This window comes from Sus scrofa, chromosome 9 (genome assembly GCF_054392235.1).
Source record: "Sus scrofa isolate SSC_HxYL_T2T_F1_AM1 chromosome 9, Sscrofa_HxYL_maternal_Yorkshire_Landrace_v2.0, whole genome shotgun sequence".
NCBI lineage: Eukaryota > Metazoa > Chordata > Mammalia > Artiodactyla > Suidae > Sus > Sus scrofa.
This window is the reverse complement of record NC_139391.1, coordinates 2,448,413-2,466,148: the sequence shown is the minus strand read 5'-3', so window position 1 is coordinate 2,466,148 and position 17,736 is coordinate 2,448,413. Positions and strand designations below refer to the sequence as shown.

General features: G+C 48.7%; 1 protein-coding gene across 37 annotated transcripts in view; it reads left to right on the top strand.

The window, feature by feature from the left end:
- SYT9 (synaptotagmin 9) overlaps positions 1–17,736 on the top strand; it is a 345,167-nt gene that overhangs the window by 196,250 nt on the left and 131,181 nt on the right. For all 37 annotated transcript variants that reach the window (XR_014814463.1, XR_014814464.1, XR_014814462.1 and 34 more), the window contains one exon: positions 11,964–12,315. Coding sequence is in view for 32 of the 37 variants with exons in the window: in XM_084974927.1 (XP_084831053.1) it covers positions 11,964–12,315 (352 nt within the window). In the remaining 5 variants the exon portion in view is untranslated. The remainder of the gene's footprint in view (positions 1–11,963; positions 12,316–17,736) is intronic.

Genomic DNA, 17,736 nt, shown 5'->3' with positions numbered 1-17,736 from the left:
CTGAGTAGGCTGTGCTCTTTGCAACCCGGGGCTGTGTGCAGAAGCCCTGGCCTTCCCTTTCTCCTGGGGAAGTTCTGACCAGGTGCCCAAGTGAGCTGGCCTGGCCTTCGTATAAGAGAGTTGATTATCACGGCACTTGCCTCACGCCTGCTTTGTGGGGGGCCCTCTCTGTATCCGAGCCAGGGTTACATAGCCCTCACTTCGGGGTTTCATTACTCAAAGGACTAGAGTCTCGTCTTATTTATCTTGTACCCCTGGTTTGGTCCTTAATGAATATCAGGTGCTCAATAGGAGCTCCTCTTGTCCTCAGATTCGGCTCCCTAAGCACCATTTGGCGCCTAATGTTTGCTTGTTGCCAGCCCATTTCATAAAGCTGCAGGAAGCCTCAGTAGTCATCAACCAGAGTGACTGCTTCTTGACAGTAAGAATAGGTCTAGGTACGTAGTCACTGAATTCTGAGACACCTCATGGAAAAACAGACAAAGCAGTAGCCTAATTCATTGAGTGCCAGGACCCGCGTAAGCACCCAGTCCCACCCCAGGAGGAAAATAGGGTTGCCATCCCAGTGTTGCTGGGAGAAAACGAGGTCCCGAGCTCTCCCCGTGTCGCAGAGCTGGTGTTGGGCTGCACACCTCCACCCTGTGGTTCTAGAACCTGCGTTCCCAATACTGTGCCTCAGCGAAGTAAAGACCCAGGTCTCTGCAAGATCACATTTCCCAGACAACTTCAGTTCGGTCATTTAAACACCAAGGCATCTAAAGCCTCAGATTTATTAACGTGTCTTATCCAAGATAAGGGTCACCATTCAGAACCCTCTGGCCTATTGGGGTGTATATGGGCTAGGTCCCTTTTCCTGGATAACCCCAGAATTCTTTGATTTTTTTTTTTATTTTTTATTTTCCCACTGTACAGCAAGGGGGTCAGGTTATCCTTACATGTATACATTACAATTACATTTTTTCCCCCACCCTTTGTTCTGTTGCAACATGAGTATCTAGACAAAGTTCTCAATGCTATTCAGCAGGATCTCCTTGTAAATCTATTCTAAGTTGTGTCTGAGAAGCCCAAGCTCCCGATCCCTCCCACTCCCTCCCCCTCCCATCAGGCAGCCACAAGTCTCTTCTCCAAGTCCATGATTTTCTTTTCTGAGAATGCAGCAATTTCATTATTATCATCATTATTCCCTTTTAAAATTGTAAGGTAAAACATGTTCAGTGGATTGAGTTTTAAAAATACAGAAATTATTCAGTTGAAGGCGTCGTGGTCACGGGGAAGGGTTATTGATGACGGAATTCTGACGTAGACCGTTCTGGATGATCCCTGAGGTTTCCACACTGGTTCAGTTCCCTGCAACCCCTGACCTCTCATCAGCGCTGTCTGGTCTCGGCCGCTTCCTCCGTCTAGTTGCAGTACCACGTCCCTGCAAGCACCAGGTGGTATCTTCAAGCTCTTTCTGTGGCTCGATTGTCTCACCAAACATCCCAGCGTTCTCTTTATCAGGCCCCCAGACACAGTTGTTTAGAATTAGGAAGCATCTTACGTTCGGAACCGCTGTGCGTGTGTGCGACGTTGACTCAACGTCTATAGACCATCAGCATCAGATTGTCCGAGATCTGAGATGCTTGTGATAACATAATAAATCCCACATACTCATTATTCAGTTTCAACAATTATTACCCCATAGTCAGTCTTGTTTCATCTATAATTTGAAGCAAATTCCGGGCATCATTTCATTTGAATGTTTCCATTGGAATCTATATCACATAACCACAACACAGTTATCATAGTTAAAAGCAATTAACAATAACCTCTAATATCGTTACAGTTCTAGTCCAGATTTTCTGTGTTTCACAAGTATTTCTTGATTCCGTAGTGTTCTAGGTGCTAAATCCTGTCATTGGTTGTTTCTTTTCTATGACAAGTGGGATGTTGGAAGCGAATTCTGTAGCCACTTCTGGCAACTTTACGAAACCTCATGCGTGCATTTTGGGCTATTTACCTTACCCCTGACCTCATCTTCATTTTACTGTTATTTTTCTTTGGCCCCAATTTCCTCACAGAGTTTCTCCTGCTGTGCCTCATTATATTTTCAAAGCTGCCTCAAATCCTTTTGCAAAAAGGTAAGCCATGTGTCAGTGAATGGATCACTGATCTTGAGCCAGTTGCCTTTCTTCATTTCGACTTCTTGAATTCAAACCACTTCCTGTCATCCCGGCTTCTGACCATGAGCTTCCCCTGCTGTTCCATGCCCCATCTGCCTCACTTTCTTTTTTCTTTGTTTCTTTTTAGGGCCACACCTGCAGCATATGGAAGTTCCCGGGCTAGGGGTTGAACACAGGATCCAAGCCACATCTGTGACGTACACCGCAGCTCGGGGCAACTTGGTTCCTTAACCCACTAAGAGAGTCCAGGGATCAGACCTGTGTCTTCTTGGGTACTAATCGGGTTCTCAACCCGCTGAGCCTTGATTCCTTCTGAGCGTCCGCACCAAGTCCTCTGGACCATCACCCTGGGTCACTTGTGTCGATGCAAGGACTAGACGCAGACACGAAATCTTCAGGTTCCCTTTGAAAATTCCAGTCTTCTGGGATAAAACGAGCTTGGGAGATCATTGAAGGGGGAGCGCTCAGGACAGGAAGACTGGAGGGGGATCAGAAGTGCCCTCCGTTTTCCTGTTTTTCCCTGAGCTGTACTGTTGCTGTGAGAAGTAGAGATGGGGCGGGACTGACAGTCAAGGGACTGGCGCCGTGGTTCCCAAACTCTGATGCCTTGTTTTTCCAGGACAAAGTCCTCACAACTGGGTGGCAAAGTGACAAAATAAGGACAGTATAATGGGTTTATTCATAAAGCTCAGTATTGTGTATGTTGGTGTTTTAAGGGAGTGCCGTTTGTTTTTGATGTTAAAATGTCCTTTCTTGTATGCGGTGGGCATGGCAGAGAAGTGTCGCATGCTTTAAAACGGGTATTAGCGGAGTAAATAGTGAATCACCTATATCAGTATCCTCATGTTTTGTTCGTGAATCTCAAAGTCTGAACAGAGAAGAGCTGGCAAGAGGAGGCGTCTTTATCTGTTTGACGCGGAAGGGAAAGCGTGGCGGGAAACCGAGATTGTCATTATTGTAAACAATGTCGTAACTGTCATTCCTCCGTTCCTTGTAAACCACATGGTTAAATAGGACAGTTTTCAGAAAGGTTTGGGGGTCACAGATCCAAGTGCATCTGATGCTAAGCCGCATACACTTCATATCCTACAGCAGTTTCAAAAGCGCTTCCCATTTTTTCCTCAATACTCCTTGCTGTTCGCAACAAGTTAATGCAGAAGTGAAAGTCCCTTCTAATCCCAACAGAAATAGCTTTGCTATGTTTCCATATGGTTTTCAAGGTATAAATAATTTTAGCCTAAGACATCAATATGTAGAGTATAATCTTGAAAAATATTGAATCACTTTGCTATTACCTGAAACTAATACTGTAAATCATCTATACGTCAATTAAAAACCATTAATATACATATATTATTTATCAACTATAGACAGTATCTCTCGTTCCCTCAGTTTGGAAGGCAACCTGTAACCTTCCCTTCAGCTTATTTCCTCTTTCTACTTATTAATTTTTGACTTTTCTGCTAGTTTTTTTTTTTTTTTCTTTTTTGGCCACCCTGTAGCACATGTAGTCCCCAGCCAGGGATCAGTTGCAGCCTACCCTGCAGGTGCAGCAACACCTGATCCTTTAACCCGTGGTGCCGGGCAGGGCACTGAACTTGTGTCCTGGCACAGCAGCGATGCCACTGACCCTGTGGCACCACACGGGAAGGCCTCTATTAGTTTTTAATTCTCAAAGTTGGAAACATTTCCATTCTGTTCTGCAGCCATACTTAGGGCCTCCGTGCCTCGTCTGTTGCTTGATTCTGAGGGTTGAGAATCAGTAAGTGGTGTCTGTGTTGCTAGGAACATAAAATTTCAGTTAATACAAAACCAAGACCTATACTATGTTGAGAAGTATATGTGAAAAATAATACTGTGATAATTTTTCCTTTTTTAAAAAGATCTCCTCCTGGAATTCCTAATTTTTCTCTTTTTTCTATACTAGTTGAAGACAGTTAATGTTATTAAAAATGAAACTCTCCATCTTGTCCTCGATGTCTTTTCCGACCCTCTTTGTGCTCCTGCTCCGGGCTGGCCGGGCTCCTCTCTAGGCTGCTCAGAGCCCTTTCGCTGAGACTTCCCCACACAGGGCTTCTGAGAAGAGAGGGATTTTCCCTGTATGCTGTGCACGCTCCTGTCTCATTTTAATTTCATACATTCATCCTCAAGAAACTTCACGTGGTCAGTGCCTGCAGAGTGATCTCCTGACTTCTTGTGAGTCTGAAAACAGCTTTGTTGGTCCTCACACTTCGTTGATAGTGTGGTTGGGTATAGAATTCTAACTTGATCTAATTTGTCCCTAGAAGTTTGCAGTGCTCTTGCTTCCTTCCTTCCTTTTTCTTTTCTTTTCTTTTCTCTTTTCTTTTCTTTTCTTTTCTTTTCTTTTCTTTCTTTCTTTCTTTCTTTCTTTCTTTCTTTTTCTTTCCTTTTCTTTCTTCTTTCTTTCTTTCTTTTTCTTTCTTTCTTTCTTTCTTTCTTTCTTTTTCTTTCTTTCTTTCTTTCTTTCTTTCTTTCTTTCTTTCTTTCTTTCTTTCTTTCTTTCTTTCTCTTCCTTCCTTCCTTCCTTCCTTCCTTCCTCTCTCTCTCTCTCTCTCTCTCTCTCTCTCTCTCTCTCTCTTTCTTTCTTTATGCTTTTTAGGACCATGCCAGGGGCTAAAGCTACAGCTGCCAGCCTATGCTACAGCCACAACAATGCCAGATCTTTAACCCACTGAGCGGTGAGGCTGGAGATCAAACCTGCCCGGGGATACTAGTTGGGTTTGTAACCTGCTGAGCCACAACTGGAACTCCCTTCTAGTGCTTTTTTAAGTGGTTTTCATAGGTCTGTGACAAATAATTTCTCTGTGTTTGTATTATTTTTGTCTCTGAGGCTTTTGTGATTTTCTCTAATTTTTATGTTTGGAAATTTCACAATCCTGTGCCTAAGTTAGGGTTATTGTATTATAAATGCTCCGTTGACCCCTATCAATTTATCCTTCAATTCTAGGGAATTAAATTTTTTTTGTGTTTTGTCTTTTTAGGGCCACAGTCGTGGCATATGGAGGTTCCCAGGCTAGGGGTCTAATCGGAGCTGCAGCCGATGGCCTACACCACAGCCACAGCAACACCAGATCCAAGCTGTGTATGTAATCCACACCACAGCTCATGGCAACACTGGATCCTCAGCCCACTGAGAGAGGCCAGGGATCGAACCTGCAACCTCATGGTTCTAGTCAAATTCGTTTCCACTGTGCCACGACGGGAACTCCAGGAATTAATTTTTAATGACTTTTACATTTATTTTCCTGTCCTAACCTTCTGAAAAACTTCGATACCAGAAGTTCCCATCGTGGCTCAGTGGAAATGAATCTGACTGGTATCCATGAGGACGCAGGTTTGATCGGTCCCTGGCCTCGCTCAGTGGGTTAAGGATCCAGCATTGCCGTGAGCTGTGGTGTAGGCCACAGACGTGGCTCAGATCCCATGTTGCTGTGGCTGTGGCGTAGGCCTGCAGCTGCAGCTCTGATTTGACCCCTAGCCTGGGAACGTCCATATGCCTGGGTGCAGCCCTAAAAAGACAAAAGAAAAAAAAAAAAGAAAAACTTAAATATTAAACCTCCTGGATATGTACTCTATAGCTCATTTTGCTGTTTTTTTCCGCTTAAATTTTCTGAATCTTTGGTTCACATTTACATAGATATGCCCTGATTTTGCCCTCTTTTGCATCTTTCATTTGTTTTAGCAATCATGTTGGCTTCTTTTCCTAAGATTTTCTTATTTCGCTCTCTGTTCCATCTCCTAGTGGGCTATTCTTGTGGAGAAAATACATGGAAATTCCCTCAAAAATTTCCAATATGGAAATTTCCTGGAATGAGATGTTTGAAAAGTTCCTGTTTCCTTCTCGATGTATCTCTATTTTCTCTGGGAACACTTTTGTTGTTGTTGCTGCTGCTGCAGCTTCTATGTGTTGGTGGTGCCGTAAGATTTCTCTGTAACATGGGTGATTCTTTGCAGCTTAGTCCCATTTAAGGAGGAGGCAGCAGAAAAGCCGACCATAAGGCTTTCGTCCATGAATGTGATTTTAACAGTCAGGGTTTACCCACGTCTAAGGGGATTCCGTTATTACCAGGGGCCCCATTTTTTGCAAGAAGGAGGATTCTGCTCGTGGGGACTCCTCCTACGTCTCCTCTTGCCTTCTCCCCAGACAGACAGGAAAATCCTGGGGAGGATTTTCAGTCACTGAGCGTCTTCGTCTTAGCTGCCGTCTGCCTGAAAAATGTCGGTGTCCTGAGCCTGTGTGAGTGGAGTGGGCCAGGTTGCGGACCCCTCCGGGGTGTGCCCCTCTGCATTTGGGAGGGGGGCTCTGACAAACCCTATCACCCCTTCATCCGTATGCTGTCCTCCAGGAAAAACATTTCACGGATTTTTTTCTATCACAGTAGAGTTGATTTACAGTGCTGTGCCAGTGTCTGCTGTACAGCATAGCGACCCCGTCATACACGTATACATTCTCTTTCTCACATCATCCATCAGCACCGTCTGTCCCCAGAGGCTGAACACCCTTCCCTGGGCTCCAGGTAGGACCTCATCACTGACCCATTCTAAATGTAACAGAAAAAAAAAAAGAAAAGAAACCTTGTCTGCTGCTCAGCCCTGCTGTTTTCTTTGTGGTTGTGAGTTTATACTTTGTATTTGTTTCGTGGTGTTTAAGGGGTGTCAGGAAGGAGAGGATGGTGTGCCTAACTCTGTGCACATGCACCACCATGGGTCCCAGTCTCTCTAAATATTTCACGTACTTACTGGCACCCATGTTTCCTCAGCAACTTCAAGTTGAAGCAGCCGTCCTCTCTTCCTGCCAACAGCGTAGGACATTTAAGTTGTTTTTATACCATTCCTTTTTCCATCTCCCGAGTTTTGTGGCAATTGTTGGAATTTAAATATATTTAGTTACCATATCTTTGCTCTTTTAAGTGTTTTTTTCTTAACAGTTTCATTGAACTTCATAGTCTCAAAACCAGCAATTATTCAGGTTTAATACACTTTTTGCTGTTTTCTTTGCTTATCACTAGTTCTCGTGGTACATCGTATCTGTCTTCCTTTCTTGGGTTCTCTATTATGACATCAATTTCTGTTCATTAGAATTTCCACAGATTTGTTGCAGGAAAGGGTACATACATAGTCTATTTTCTGGGTCATTGATGACTTAAAGTGCTTTTCCGTTTTCCTCTTGTGATCACGTGGCTCGCTGTGAAATGCTAGGGCTGCCATCTCCTTTTCTTAGTTAGATCAGGTGCAATCTCAAGGGCCTGCGATTCCCGTTACTGCTGCAGCCATTCTTCTCTGTCTTAACCATTAGCGTAAGCATCTCCCTGGGTATATGAATTAATTTGCCTCTTGCATTAATTTGTTTTGCGTCACATGTCATTTAGTCTGATGGCTCAGCTTGATTGGCATCTTCCAAGTTGCTCATTTGGCCCATGTTGTTGTTGTTGTTGCTGTCGTCTTTTTGTGTAAATTATTCTCCCTGTCCCTTCACAGTTCAGCAGGGCAGTTATTGTCCCTCTGCCCACAGGCAGGGCAGGCGCTCAAGCTTTGTTCTCATTGGGCAATAATATGTCATTCTAAACCAAGTCTCCAGGTTTGCAGGGACCCCTTGGAACTGCAGGTGTCCAGCTGGGAGGTCTGCCGGGTCGAGGGGCGTCATGGGTCTCGTGTTCAGAGTCCAGGGGTGCTGATGCAGTACAGCGTGGCCTGCGGTGAGGCTAACAGCCAGCAGAAGAGGGTCCTGATGATCAGGCCTGATTAGCGGGCACCCCACTCCCTATCTTCCCTGGAAGGATGCCCTCCGTGGCGGCTCTGGGCACAGTGCACGCACAGTCACCCCAACCAGCAACACCCCCCGGGATCTGGATCAGAACCACATTACCCTTTGCTTCCTTTTATTCCTGAATCCCCAGCTGGTTATTCTCTTGACTCTTGGACAGAGGACCAATTACACTTTTCTATTCTTCAGAAAATTATACCATAAGTGCCAAAGAATATACATCGAATACATGTAACTTCAAGATCAATAATGAAAGAAATGGCCATGCATTACCTAGCATGTAACTAAGCAGTAACTCCTTTCTAAAATAAAGTGGAGTTCCTGTTGTGGCTCAGTGGGTTATGAACCCAACTAGTATCCATGAGGATGCAGGCTCGATCCCTGGCCTCGCTCAGTGGGTTAAGAATCCGGTATTGCGGAAAGCTGTGGCGTAGGTCACAGATGTGGCTTGGGTCCGGTGTTGCCGTGGCTGTGGCATGGGCCTCAACTGCAGCTCCAATTCAACCCGTAGCCTGGGAGCTGCCACGTGCCACGGGTGAGGCCATAAAATGTATAAACAAATAAATAAAATAAAGCTATTTCGTGATTCCAAGTGGACTCTCCCGTCCCTTTCCTGAGGCCGTGGATCTGAGATGTGTGTATATGTGGCCTGAGCACACTTTTCAGAGGGAAAGAGGTGACGTCAAAAATCACCCTGGATGGTGGTGTTTATTGGCCATCGTTTTGCCGTGATAGCAACCACTGTTGAGATCTTCGTGACTTAAAGAAAACATCGAGTGTTGAGGTTTTACTCGTGGACCTGTGGATCAGGTGGTGCTCCGCCCCAGTGTGTGCCAGGCTTAAGTGTGCTCCTCACTCTAGGCTTTGGCCTGCGGGTCTTCGCTCGTGGCCCCGGGGCCGAAACACAGCCCTTATTTAAGACCCCTTCTTCTCGGCAGAAGGTGGGTGCCCAAGAGTCCTCATGGGCCGTATCTACTCATTTCATGGACCAGAGCAAGTCATGTGGCCAAAGGCCAACAGAAGGTGATTGGGACTTAGGCTGTTCTTGGAATTAGCACATCACCCTCCTATGTGGAATCTAAAATAAGGCACAAATGAACCTAACTTCAGAACAGAAAGAAACTCACTCATGGACAAAGAGAACAGACTGGTGGTTGCCAAGGGGGAGGGGGAAGGAGTGGGAGGGACTGGGACTTTGGGGTGAATAGATGCAAACTATTGCTTGTGGAGCGGATGAGCAGTGAGGTCCTGCTGTGCAGCACAGGGACCTCCATCCCATCACTTGTGATGGGACATGATGGAAACTATTACAAGAAAGAATGTATCGATATGTATAACTGGGTCACTTTCCTGTACAGCAGAAAGTGACAGAATATTGTAAATCAACCATAATAAAAATTTTTTTAAAATAAATGTTAATAAATAAATAAATAAACAAACGCTACTGCCTTCCGGTGTCCTTCTGCTCCAGCCTCTGTCAGCGGTCCCCTGGTGGCATCTGTGTCAGGACGGTGCTGCAGTGATTAACAGGATGCAGGGATGGGTTTGGGATTACAAAATGCATTAAGGGATTTCAGTGTGTGGTGGAGCTTGTTTTGCTTTCAGATTTTGTTGGAGGGGGTGGGGGTTGATGTCTGCTCTGGCAGCCTGATTAACTGGGAGGGGGTCTCCTCCTTCCCTGAGCCCTCCTGCTCCCACCTATCAGAAAAGTTTCACCAGCACATTTTCCACCGTGCCGGCGAGCCTGTGGCCAGGCCATGCCCTCGGCTAGCCGATGGTGGGGCTCTGGGAGGCGTGACGTCTAGTGCCCCTCGCTCTGCACCCCGACTCCGCTCCCTAGCCCCCATCCCTGCCCTTTTGCTCTGCACCTGGGATTTTTACCTCTTCTTTAACCTTCGGCGCCCCTTCATTTGCTGGTGTTAAATGTTCAGCCCTGACTGCCTTCCCTTTAACGCAAGCCCAGAAATTTCTCAGCGTTGCTGGGTGCTGATGGATGGATGGTACCTGTCCTTGTTTTCCCCAGTTGCACAGGTTGCTGGTCCCAGGTCAGTGTTTCGTGAGGGGAGAAGTGGGATAAGCCAAGATTTTGAGCTTGGCTGCCCACAGTGAAGCTGAAACTCCCGTGTTTCCAAGCAGAGACATGCTGTTGTCCCAACACAAGGGCAGAGGTTCATCGGGAGGCATAGACGAGGTCCATTAGATCCATCACCAGCCCTGGCAGCTGGCTTTCTGTCAAGAGCAATTTTTCATGCAGAAATTGCTTTATTATTTCATAAGACTCATCAAGTGCCTTCAGAGTCATGTTGCCAAGCCTGTGGACTGCAGGTGGTCAGCTTGACTTGGTAGGTAAGTGACTCATGGGAGGGGCTCACGTGCCTGTCTCGGCAGAGATGCCGATGGCTCGTGTCGTGGGTTGTTGGTGTGCTCTGGATGCTGAAACTGTGACTCTTCAGTAGCTGCCTCCGAAGTCTCCCCTCGCTAGTGTGTGAGTCTGTGGAGGTGCGTCTGTGTCTCTCGCCTCCTCCACTGTATCTCCGAAGCCTGGCGCAGTTGCTGGCATGTAATAAACATCCAGAGAACTTTGGCTGAAGCATTGAAAACGTTCATGATGGACAGGAAAGGCGGAGTCTGGGGGGGGGGGTCCTTGGGGCTCCTGGGTGTAATGGAGCCCCATAAAGGGGTGTCCTTTAAAGAGAGGAGTTCATAGCGCCACAGTGCCAGGACATGAGTCCAGGCTGATGCCTCACCCTCTACTGTACGGGTGGGGTGGGGTGGTGGACTGTGTTCTGAGAGTGAGGACGCAGCCGCTGGACACTGTACTGCCACGGACCCTCTCTGAGGCCAGGGGGCCAAGGGCCATGTAGCAGATGATGCTGTTGCCTGCATAGCCCCTCTCCCTGCCCTCAGATCCTGCCTGCTGACCGCCAAGGCCAGCCCCTGTGTTTATTTATTTGCATGGGAATTTTCTGGCTATGGCACCTCTTTGCCACCCATACTACAGGTTGGAAATGCCGCTTAGAGCTGCTCTCAAATCAGTGACTGAAGAGGGTTGATGTTATAAACAGCCTGGCCCCGGCCCCTGGCGTGTGCAGCTTCCCCAGCAAGTTAACCTCTGGTCCCCCTGGTGGCAGCTGGCTTGATAAAGTCCCCGTTACTGGATGCTATCCTACTCCCCTGGATCAGCACCCCACTTCCCTACCTGGGTCATTTCCCCACCCCCCAGCTGGATCAGGTCCCCTCTCCCCTACCTGGACCGCTTCCCTACCCCCAGCTGGATCAGGTCCCCTCTCCCCTACCTGGACCGCTTCCCTACCCCCAGCTGGATCATTTCCCCTCTCCCCTACCTGGACCGCTTCCCTACCCCCTACCTGTAGCACTTACCTTCCACCCTGCCTGGATCACATCCCCTCCCCCCTACCTGGTTCGCTCCCCTGCGCCTCTCCCTGTGTTTTCTTTACCTTCTGAATAAACGTCTTGCCCTTGAGTACTGCTCTCAGCTATGCCACTAGCGAAACCCAAACTGTGCCAGTCGTCCTTGGGTCCTGGGCACCTGACCACTGGGTGGTGGGTATTCTTCGGGCTTGAGGGAGGACTTGATCTTCATTCTGCTTGGACCTCTGGTCTGACAAAGCTGTTATTTAAATATTCCCAAATTACATCACTCAGCTCTCTGAGATGGCCAAGGAATTTTCAAGGACAGTTGGAACTGTCCAGCTGCCGGAGTGTAAATGATTTGTATTGCCAGGGGACGATCCCTGGTTCCCTGAATATACCCTATCTCTTGCTGGTGCAGGCTGCTTGTTGTTTCTAAACTGCCTTCACGTTGCCTCCTCTGAGCCTGCGTCTGAGTCCTCACTGTTCCTGCCTCAGGGTCGGGTGACTCCGGGGCGTCTCCAGCCTGGCCGTCCGCAGTGGCTCCAGGGATGCGTGGATGAGAGGGCCGTTCTGCCCCTGCGCGCAGGGGGAGGGCCCAGGGGGAGCCGCCCCGCTGACCTGTGACCTTTGCTTCTCTGCAGATATCTCGGTGAGCCTGCTGACGCTTGTGGTCACTGCCTGTGGCCTCGCCCTCTTCGGCGTGTCTCTCTTCGTGTCTTGGAAGCTCTGCTGGGTTCCGTGGCGAGAACGCGGCCTGTTCTCGGGTAGCAAAGACAACAACCAGGAGCCTCTTAACGACACAGACACGGAGACCAATGAGCAGGAGAACAGCGAGGGCCTCCCAGACCCTCCCACCCCCTGTCCAGACTCCTCCATGAAGATCAGCCACACGTCCCCCGACATCCCCCTCTCGACCCAGCCGGGGGACCAGGAGAACTGTGCCCATGGTGTCCGAGTCCAGCGCCAAGTCACAGAGCCCACCTCCTCAGCTCGGTCAGTACCAACCCCTTCCCTTCGCGGGCAAGCCGCACCCCCCCCCCCTTCTCCGGGCGGCCGTGGCCTTGATCAGCCCAGGAGCTTGTGCTCCTTCTCGTGTCCCTTGGTATCAGTGACATGGCTTTGGGAGACCCTGACCGATGCTCTCCGTGCTTGAGTTAGGCTCCTGAGCACGGCTTAGTCTCTGCTGAGCTCCCGATACCGAGCGTTAGCAGGGCTAAGACTCAGCGTTTCCTCTACCGCCTAAGAACTTGCACCATTTTATTATCACTCAAACTTTATGTGAGCTGGAGTCCATTAGCATTTTCATCTCACAGAAGAAGCAAAACCGAAGTCGAGGAGATTAAAGAGACAAAGTCGTAGACTGGTCCACACCCAGCTCGGGGTTTGAACCCTGGTTAGACAATACCAGAGCCTGGGTGTTGACCCAGTCTTCTGTGCTGCTACAGAATTCACTCCCTGTGCCTCAGACCTCGCCTAGCTGTCACACAGGCTCTCTGTAGATGCCATGCAGTGGCTGGAGGTCCTTGTCCATGTCCAGCCTTTTCAAGGCCTCCAGAGTTCCCTGGCCTGGGGTCCCTCTCATCCCGCGGGCTGGATGCTTTGTGCTCTTCTGCAGTGAGAAACAGCAAGGGCTCTGGGGTCCAGCGAGCAGTCTTCACCTAGAAGCGTGAGACTGGGCTCCTCTCTTTCTTCTTCCTGTCGTGTGAAAGAGGAATCGTGATGGAGTTTTGTTTTTTTTTTTTTGTCTTTTGTCTTTTTAGGGCCGCACCCATGGCATATGGAGGTTCCCAGGCTAGGGGTTGAATCGGAACTGCAGCTGCCAGCTTATACCACAGTCACAGCAACGCCTGATCCGAGCCATGTCTGCTCACACCAATGCCAGATCCTTAACCCACTAAGCAAGGCCAGGAAGTGAACCTGCGTCCTCATGGATGCTAATCAGATTCCTTTCCACTGAGCCACGATGGAAGTCCAGGAATGGGGATGGGTTTTAAGAATGAGATGCTAACCTGTGCACGCAGGCTTTGCACAGGCCCACACCCAGTGCGGACTCCACCCCATCAGCTGCCATTTCGCCTTCAGTCCTGCTGTCCTCCTCCTCGTCGCTGAGGCCACCTCTCCCACGACACAGATGCATAAAGGTGGCTTTATGGTTCAGCTGCCAATTGTGCATCACTGGATGGAAAAATTCACTCTCAGTAAGTAAGGACTTAAGGAAAAGAGACTCTGGAAGCAGCTTTGTCTCATTCCTTTAAATGAAATTATTTGGGAGCTCTCTTGGGGCACAGCAGGTTAAGCATCCAGTGTTGTCACTGCAGCGGCTTGTGTCACTGCCTTCGAACGGGTTCAGTCCCTGGCCCAGGAACTTCCACATGCCATGGGCGTGGCTCAAAACAAAACAAAAATAATTAAATAAAATGAAAATATTTGCTTGAGTGATAGCTGGAGGAATAACACGTGCTGTCCTTTGGAAAGTACAAGCACGGTTTCAGTTATTTTTTTTTAATCTTTTTTTATTCTCTAGAAACAGAAATAAGATTTGACCCTTTTTTATGTTAATCGAGTTTATCCTGGAGGCTCTGCTTATTCACATTGAGTGGGATGGAACATGACAGTTTATAATTTCATTTTTTCAGAAACCTTTTTTAGCATCATTTTCAATTCTGAATCAAAGAGCTTTACCTAAAATAATTCCTCTGTGAGGAAATGGATGGTTGTTTGCCATTTGATTTAGAAGAAATCCTCAGATTTTATCATGGGCATTTCTCTTCAGATTTAAGACATAAACATAACTGGATGCTGCCCTGGAGTTTATGCAGCGGTGCAGACTCCTGATAAAAGCCTCCGGTGCTTCAATAACTAGGGCCTTCGGATGGAGTTGCCCTTAAATGGTCCCTATTTGGTTTTACTCTTACATGTTAATTTTTCGGATCGGGGTTCCATCCGTACACAGAGATGGGCTCTGTTTTTATTAGATGATAGTGCTGAGAACTCTGCCGTAATTCTCATGAATGGATAGCAGTCGTATCCCTCTAATTGATCACAGGGTTTATGCTAGAAAAATGTGCATACCAAGAAACAGATTGCGTTGGGAACTCTACCAGCCAAGGATATCCTCACCACTGAGTTGTAGAAGTTGGGTAGATGAGGAAAAATAAAAGAGCGAGTCAAGGAATTATCCCTGTAAAATGCATTTTACATCTAGATGTATTTTAGTCTCGGAGTCGTGCGATTAAATTCTCTCTTCTGGTGCCCAAATCAACCTTCGTAATAGTTGCCTGCCGTAAAGCCCTGACTTTCCAGCTGCATGTGCCCTCATGCTGATCGTTTGCCTCATTATTGCATCTCAGACATTCTTATCTAAGTTCCTGCTGACCTCGTTTTATGCGCTATGCCTGGAAGCACACATCTTTGGCTCCTGTTCTTACTGTAATGAGAAGGGCGTGGTCTCCTGATGTTTTAGGGTTATGTTGTCTCTCTCACACACGCACACACACCCTTTTTACTGACAAAGTGGGGAAATGAATGAAATTTCCCTCAACACGCCAGCACCGTTTTAACCTTCTTTTTTAAGGAACAGTTTTGATGCCGTATCTGGGAGGGAGAAGGTATTTTTTGCTGAGATGGAGCTGAACCGTCTGCTCTGCTGGTTATTATTTTTGCTCCCTTCTTTCTCATTGTGTTCTTTACTTTCTCACCACCACCAGTTTCTTTCCTGCTGCTTCCTTCTTGCGTCTTGTTAATCACGGGTCCCAAAGGTCCCGGGACACCTGTGGGCCTGAGCACACAAAGCTGAGGCTCCCAGTCGAGGGCCTCCTCCCGTCTCGGTGGTTGGCACAGCTTCTGCCCGGGCATGTGAACCAGAAGTCTCGCCCTTGGAGTTCCCGCCGTGGCACAGTGGTTAACGAATCTGACTAGGAACCATGAGGTTGCGGGTTCGATCCCTGCACTTGCTCAGTGGGTTAACGATCTGGCGTTGCCGCGAGCTGTGGTGTAGGTTGCAGACGCGGCTCGGATCCCGCATTGCTGTGGCTCTGGTGTAGGCCGGTGGCTGCAGCTCCGATTCGACCCCTAGCCTGGGAACCTCCATATGCCGCGGGAGCGGCCCAAGAAATAGCAACAACAACAACAACAACAACAACAACAAAAAAGACAAAAAGACAAAAAAAAAAAAAAAGAAGTCTCGCCCTCAGCTGGCCTCTGCAGCTGGGATTTGCTTGACTCCCACCACCGCCTTCTGGAACGTTCTAAAGGGGAGCTCAGGTCCATCTTCTAAGAGCGTTTCTGGTCAGGGTGACTTTCTCTTGGTCTTCTGAGACCAAGCGCCTTGGCATTCTGTTCCTAGTTAGCTCAGTTCCTGGTAGAACCCTCCAGAATTCCTCTTCATTCCTTTTTATATGAAAGCCCTTTTGTGTCATGACCTACTATCCTGGGAACGTGGATCGTTTTGTTCAGAATTTGTCGATACCGGAACATTTTAAAAGTCTCTACTCCAAATATATGAAAATCCCTGGTCCCTCAAAATAGAGGGAACCTTGAAAGGCCAGCTAATCCGCCTCCTGCTTCGTGTCCCAGGAGGAAAGTCCCATCTCTCTAAGACTTCTCACATTTCCTTTGTAAAAGTGTCCGTGACCACACCGCAAACTCCTGATCCAGCCTGGTAAGGCCTGTGCGCTGTGCCACAGGCCTCTCCTGCCCGCCTCGGCCTCACCTCCAGGCCAGGGCCAGCCCAGCACTGAGACCGATGCTCCCATGCACTCGGGGAAGAGGCTTGACCCGGACAGGCTCGTCACACTGCAGCTCCACCGGCCTCTCCGCAGCCCTTGTTCTTTGCCGTGCCGGGCTCCGTGGCCGCCTTAATGTCCCAGCGAAAAGGTCCCCTCCTGGGAAGAGCCTCCTTGGCCCCTGCCAAAGCACGTGTCTGCCCTCCGTGCCCTCCGCCCTGCATCCTCCCCCGCGTTGTTTTCCTGTCTCTTCTTCCCAGGGTTAAAATCTACTTCTACCCGTGCGATTGCTCAATTGCTGCCTGTGTCTCCCTCCGTATCCCGAGTTCCGTGAGCGCAAGGACCACGGCTGCTTTGTTTCTGCTTCTCGTTCGAACTCCCGGTGCAGCTCCTGGCACAGAGCGGAATTTCTCCATTTATGGTTGACAGGGTGCATTCGTCAGTCTCAGGCCACTTGTCTCGGGTTTCTGCTGACAAAAATGGCAAAGCACCAAACTGTCCCCGAGCAGCGGCTGCAGTAGCGCTGCTGTCCCCGAGCAGCGGCTGCAATGGTGAGAAGCGGGCGGAAGGTCGCTTGCCCTGGTGGCACATACGTTAGGAGCCCTACCTTCAGACTTTTGACCTTGTCTCTGAACTAAACACCCTGTAGCGTCCCAGGGACCGTGCGACAGCATCGACAGCAGACCCTCTGCGTCTTCCATATTCGAGTCCCGTTCGTTACGGGCCCTTAACTCTGGGAAGCAGGAACGTAGGATTCAGTGTGGTGATTACTCTGAATAGCACAGTTGTATGAGGCCATATTTTTCATGGTGCTGAGAGCACTGGTTAGATGTAGGCATTTAAAACATACTCTCTTAGTTATTCAGATTTTAATAAATGGACAGATTCAAAAACAGACATGGCCCAGACCCCTTTCAACTTCGAAGACGTCCTGAAACCAGATGCGAATGTGTGTTTCCTCTGCTGGGGTCTCAGGATGGGAAACGCTGACGTCCGTGGCATCCTTGTCCTCACTCTGGACACATGTACCAGGCGTTTGCCACGCGCAGAGCTCTGTACTCTGTGCTGGTAATAAAGAGGAGCCAGGACCCACCTCAGCCTTGGAAGGGGAAATACGTGACAGCACCGCTGGTCACACACACCGAAGGGCTCGAGGCTTCTGTGGGGACGAATCTGGCAAGATCGTATAAGACGCTTGGGACCGAGTGAAGACCGGATCCGGGGTCCGGTTCATGCCTGTGACAGTGAGGACCTGACGTCAGTGGGAAGCAGTGGGAATGGGAAGAGACAGGAGATTGAGCTGCCTGAGAGAAGGTGTTGCTGGACGGAGGCTCACGTTAGCAGTGGGGACAAAATACTGGAAGATGCCAGCGAGGTTTCCTGTCTGACTTAGGACGGGGTGGGAGAAGCCAGGCTTGCTTTGCTGGCCAACGCCCCTCCACTGGCCACGGCCTGGTGCCTCCATCCGCCTTAGCTCCCTCCCCCGGGAGCCTCTGAATCCCAGAATAAAGCCTCAGATGCCGTCTCCTCCTGCCCGCGTAGTCATTGTCCATCTGCTTCCTGCCTTCTGTGTCGCTCACAGTTCAGCAGAACCCAGCTCTCTCCTCTCCATCACCGGGGAAGATTCCAAGAAGGCAAAGAGCCCCCATTTCTGCTCTTTCCAAACTTCCCTGTCCTGACTTGGACTCGT